Source organism: Triticum dicoccoides, chromosome 2A (assembly GCF_002162155.2).
Source record: "Triticum dicoccoides isolate Atlit2015 ecotype Zavitan chromosome 2A, WEW_v2.0, whole genome shotgun sequence".
Lineage (NCBI taxonomy): Eukaryota > Viridiplantae > Streptophyta > Magnoliopsida > Poales > Poaceae > Triticum > Triticum dicoccoides.
The window spans coordinates 301842240-301847841 of record NC_041382.1 but is presented as its reverse complement, the minus strand read 5'-3'; the positions used below and the strand labels follow the sequence as shown (position 1 = coordinate 301847841).

At 43.3% G+C, this 5602-nt stretch overlaps 1 protein-coding gene across 2 annotated transcripts in view; it reads right to left on the bottom strand.

Annotated features, from left to right (window-relative positions):
* Window positions 1–5602, bottom strand: part of LOC119354427 (mediator of RNA polymerase II transcription subunit 14-like) — a 29861-nt gene that overhangs the window by 9013 nt on the left and 15246 nt on the right. The window contains exons 5-8 of one of the 2 annotated variants that reach the window (XM_037621153.1): window positions 4069–4717; window positions 2879–3822; window positions 1414–1968; window positions 998–1338 (exon numbers count right to left, since the gene is read on the bottom strand). In XM_037621153.1, coding sequence (XP_037477050.1) covers window positions 998–1338; window positions 1414–1968; window positions 2879–3822; window positions 4069–4717 — 2489 coding nt within the window. Of the gene's footprint in view, window positions 1–997; window positions 1969–2878; window positions 3823–4068; window positions 4718–5602 lie in introns of both variants that reach the window. The other variant, XM_037621152.1, reaches the window with a different exon arrangement.

The following is a 5602-nucleotide window of genomic DNA, read 5'->3' as shown; positions in this document are numbered from 1 at the left end:
GCGCGACGTCCCGGTAGGAACGCGCCGAGGACTCGCTCTCCGAGCTGAGCCAGCGGTCGCCTGAGGACACGCGCTCGCCGGAGAGGGTCACCCGGCGGTCGGCAGGGTCGGCGTCTGGGGCCTCCATGGCAAGGGCGAGGGGGGGAAGGGGAGGGCTAGGGGTGGGCTGCCGGCGTAGAGCGACGGCGGCAGGCAGGGGCGTCTCAGAGGGGCTAGAGGGTGGGAGCGGAGCTAGGCAGGAGCGGAGCCATCGCCCTCGCTGCCCTCTTTTCTTAGCATCTGGTATATAGTGATAAGAACAAGTTTTCCCTGCATCCTGTTAACCAGATCAAATTTGTTGGGGGGCGAACTGCCTAATTTATAGGAAAAGCAGAATTGTTTCTGTTCAGAAGAATGGATCAATTCTCCTTCCAAAGTTTATCGCCCAAATCTATGGTCTCATCTTTCACCTAAAAATCCCTACTTCAACCTTGACATCCATCCCTTCTTTTGTACTCACTCCGTCCTTGGTACAATTTTGTACTAAAGTTAGTACAGAGTTGAGACACTTATTTTGGGACGAAGGGAGTACAATATATATGAACAAGAAAAACTAAACATTAAAAATAGGACAAGATTAATGTAAAGAATGATAAGAAAAATTTGCACAACTCTGGGAACTTTCCATGTGCAACTGTGTTCTAATAACACGCATCTAGTCGTCCAATTGCATCATATTAGGCCATTAACATATCAGAAAAGCTGGGGATATTTTGGCTTTCTGTAAAGTATAAAAGTTGGGGATATCTTGGCTTTCTTGTACTCCCTCCATTCCTAAATATAAGTCTTTCTAGAGATTCCAAAAGGGACTACATACGGAGCAAAATGAGTGAATCTACACTCTAAAATATGTCTATATACATCCGTATGTAGTTCCTATTGTAATCTCTAGAAAGACTTATATTTAGGAACGGAGGGAGTAGATACCATGCTAATATATGAATAAATTGCGTCTTACCCCACAAAGAAGCGCAGCGCTGGCTGTTCTTGATCCAAATTCAGAAGTGCACCTTCATTATCTTTCAAAACTGACCCCAATATATCTTTCAGAATATCACGCAATTGCGCAAACAACCATAGAACTCCAAGGTACTTGAGAATGCCTCGCAACACCTTCTTAAGGGCAGCATGAGGGACCCAGCCACCACCATAGCCACCATCATCTCCATGCCCGATAAAAGCTGTGTTCAATTCTCCTTTCATATGCACAGGAAGGTTAGTGTCAGGAGAAAGGTGTGCAGGAGCTCCGTCTCCTGAAGGTAGTGTGGCATTGCCTGCTCTACTCACACTAGCTGCTATCTGACAACCAACACCTGAAGTTAGCTTAATTCCCCCAGGAGTACCACCACTCAAGCGATTTGTAGTAGTAACTACCTGTTGACTTCCAGATGAAGTATTGGCACTAGTATGTCTAGCATTCAGAAAGCTCGGCTCAAGAGTATTTAGACCCTGAGCAACAAGTTCCATTATGAATGGTCGAAATTGTGGACAAGGTAAAGATCCACCAATTGAAGGCCCACCTTTTGGAGGGGTTGCTGGCTGCAGCCAGACCTGATCCCCAGCAAAGCAGCGCATGTCAACAGAGAACTTATTGCGATATATAATGCGTATCCAGTATGGCCCACGGAGCACAACAGAAACATCAAAAGGCATCAAAGAACTAGGAACTAGTCCATGACCAGTCCGGCCTACAGCAGAGAGCATAGAGGAAGTCTGAGCATCATGACTGTTTATATGCACAGTAGTTGATGACGAACCATTTGCCAAAAGAACATTGTTTTGCTTTTGTGCAGAACCGCAAACAGCAGGGACAGCAGGCATCTTTGCAGGACGAATTGCACCACCAAGGGAAAGTAAAGGACCTGCTGTCAGTCTGATGCAATCCAAAAATGATGCCACCTCATTGCAATTCACAAAATCCTCCAAAAACTGCATTATGGAAACATGATTAAACAAAAGATTGACAATATCTCGTGCAAATTTCGTATAGAAGTATGCCAAGTCTTGTTCATAGTTTAGAATGCCTAAGTAGAAAATTCAAAAGTCTGGCGCAACACATAGATTGGCAGAACTCTCTGCACTTTCTCAGTAAAAAAAGAATCATGCAAATAATGATATTCTGTGATCACATTTTGGTCAAACTGAGCTTAAATCGATCAATGCTGCATTTCAATTTTGTTCATGAACCAAATGCTGCAGACAAGGAAACCAAATTTAAACCACCAGTATTTGACAACTTCAAGTTACAAATAAAACATGCCATGGTAACTGCTAGTATTCCAAACATAAAAATATGCACTTTGATCAACAGTTTCCATGTAAGACTAACAAATACTACCTCCGTCTCAAAATATAAACGTCTTATATTTTGAGACGCTGCAAAACGTCTCATATTTTGAGACAGAGGTAGTACAAAACAACATCATATCTGAACAAAAACAGTATCTAAACTTTTAAAGAAGTCGAATAGTTCAGTTGGATGCAAGTGACTATAAAGTGAGCAGCCCGGTGCACGTAGCCCCCACTTGCGCAGGGTCGGGGAAGGGTCAAGTGACTATAAAGTGGATTGAGAACAAATGCAGTTTAATCACTGAGATGACTGCAGTTAAAAAAGGAAAGCATGCACAACTGCACACCGTACTGATGCCTATTATACCAACCTCACTGAGATCTTTATCAATATCCAATCTAGTAAATGAGGTGATGCATTTTCAAATATAAAACTTCAGTCAACATGTTACCCCAAATGAAGCATAATCACAAGTCAGCCAAACATGCAGTAATGTAATGCACAGTTGCATATACTGTGATGCAGTACGCTTGTATCTAAAAACCATACCTTTGTGTGTGGCCAAAGATGATCTGGTGAAATACGCATTGTGCAGCCAACCTTACCGGCCTCCCACTCGACAACAAAGTGAACCATGGGCATGGCATTGGCACCATAACTGAACCACAAGTTCATCAAACCAACAGCGTTAATCCGGAAATTTTTAGCCATCTGGTCCGATAACCTGTTCCTGAAACCTTTTCTTGCATGTAACTTTGCCTTTGTAGCTAACTGATTCTCAACTAATTTCTCATCTACTTTAACACGAACCAACCTCCGCATTCCACAAGCAAATACACGAGCATTTGAAAGTCGTCGTAATTCTGAGACAAGCCGCTGTATACTATCAGCCTCAACAGAGTTGTAAGTCAAAGTGACCCCATCATAGTCAAAAGAGATGTGTGAATCCATCTCAGAAGTGTTTGCAATGCGAACACGAGAACCCCATTCTGTAGTATTGCTGCCTCCATGAAGTTCCCACAGTGCAGCATAATATGGATCGTTGATCCTAACACCCCATGACATGCTTCCAGCTTCACCAAGACGTAAGCATGTGTGTTTCCAAGAACCATCTTGAGCAAAAGGTAGCCGTAACCAAAGATTAGAGGAGGGTGTCCCCTGACCAACTTCTTCTACATATGGAATGTTAAGAGAATTCATCTGGGTAGTCAGTTGAGCATATTTGATACGAAGCGAACAATGCTTTATGACTTGAAGAAGCACAGAAGCATATATATTTTCTGTAATACAACAATTTCCTTCTCTCAGTATAGTTCCATAGGTGAGTGTTGTTCGAGATTGCACGCTGCTTGCATCTTCTGGCAGTTTTCTTCTCTTTCTTGGCCCACCACTGATTATTGATCGCTGTAATGATGGGATGTTCAACAAGAACTCTGAAAGATATCTCTTTCCAGATGGAACTTCAGAGCGTAAAGCGGAGATATTCTCCAAACCTGACAATTTCCAAATAAAAGCATAACATTAAGAAGAAAACCTCTTTATTTTACATAAAAAGCTATTTGAATATCAGAGACTAAAAATTCTAATTTTGGTTAATGTGCACAGTACTATAGTTTGGATTATTTGAGAAATCAAGGCAAGGAGATTTATTTCCATCCAGAATAACATGATTTCTCGAGATCTAAATTAGCTCAAGTCATGACCGAATTAACAAGCTGATAGCTTGGATGGATGATCACCTGCAGGGACCAAAACGGAGGTCTCTGTACTATATGCAGACTCCAAATTACTCAGCAGATAACTGTCCAAAGTGACACCAGAAGTGACTTTTGCTGTGTCAATGTTAGAATGTAGTAACTCATCATCCAGTTCAGGTGGGCCAGCTCTACCGCTAACCCCCTGACGGACAACTTTTTGAGAACTCAAATGAGTTGAGGGCGAACTATAAGACAGCCAATTTTCCTTACTTGGAGAATCTCGCTCATATCCTAATACTGCCTTAACAACAGAAGAAAATGAAGGCTTTAGAGGAAGAGACTCATCAATTTCACTATGCCTGGGAGACCCATCTTCCATGCTTTGTAGCACCTGCAATTTCTCTACATCAAGAAGATTTGCAATGCATTCATCTTCACCTAGTTGCATCTGGCCAATGTCAATTCTGTTAAACCTTACAACTTCTTTAGTGTCAGTGGTTGTATCAATGTTAAACCTGTCTTCTCCGTCAATATGCACCTCAAGCAAATAAAAAACCGGCATGAGGTTGTCATCAAGTTGCATCAGAAGATAATAGGCATTCGTACGCCAAGGAAATCCCATAACCATAAAATCTGAACCATACAGTATGGATTTTGGTATCTTCAGAGTAATCTGACACTCAGAGTAAACCTGGAACAAGCACCAGAAAAATAAATTTAGTGTATAAGTTTTAAGATAGTACTATATGAACGAAAACAATCAAATATAGAAACGACGTTTCACTATGAGTATACACATAAAAGGCTAATAGTTCTAAAATGTTTGGGGCCCTGACAGATATAAATGTAAATGTAACTGTAACACCCCGGATGTAATTTACCTTATTTGTATCTCCAACTCTTGCCGTTTCCGGCCTAAGTTATTTTATTTTCCTTGGTGTCGGGTTTTTGTCTCCGTGTGTTGTTGCCTTTGTCATGCATCTCATATCATGTCATCATGTGCATTGCATATGCATACGTGTTCGTCTCATGCATCCGAGCATTTTCCCCGTTGTCCGTTTTGCATTCCGGCGCTCCTATCTCCTCCGGTGCCCCTTTCTACCTCTTTGCGTGTGTGAGGGTTAAACATTTCCGGATTGGACCGAGACTTGCCATGCGGCCTTGGTTTACTACCGGTAGACCGCCTGTCAAGTTTCGTGCCATTTGGACTTCGTTTGATACTCCAACGGTTAACCGAGGGACCGAGAAAGCCTCGTTTGTGTTGCAGCCCAACACCCTTCCAATTTGGCCCAAAACCCACCAAAAACCCTTCCATCATCTAGAGCATTCGATCACGATCGTGTGGCCGCAAACCGCACCTCATTTGGAGCTTCCTAGCTCCCTCTACCTCTATAAATAGGTCCACCCCCGAAATTTTCGGGCAAACCCTAGATCCCTCCCTCTCTTTGCGCGCCGGACACAAACCTCACCGCTGGACACGTCCGACTTACCTCCGCGGCCGCCACGTGTCCGCCTCCCGTTGGCCGCCGCTTGTGCCCACGGCCCGGGAGCCCGCGACCGGCCCTCCCCGGTCCAT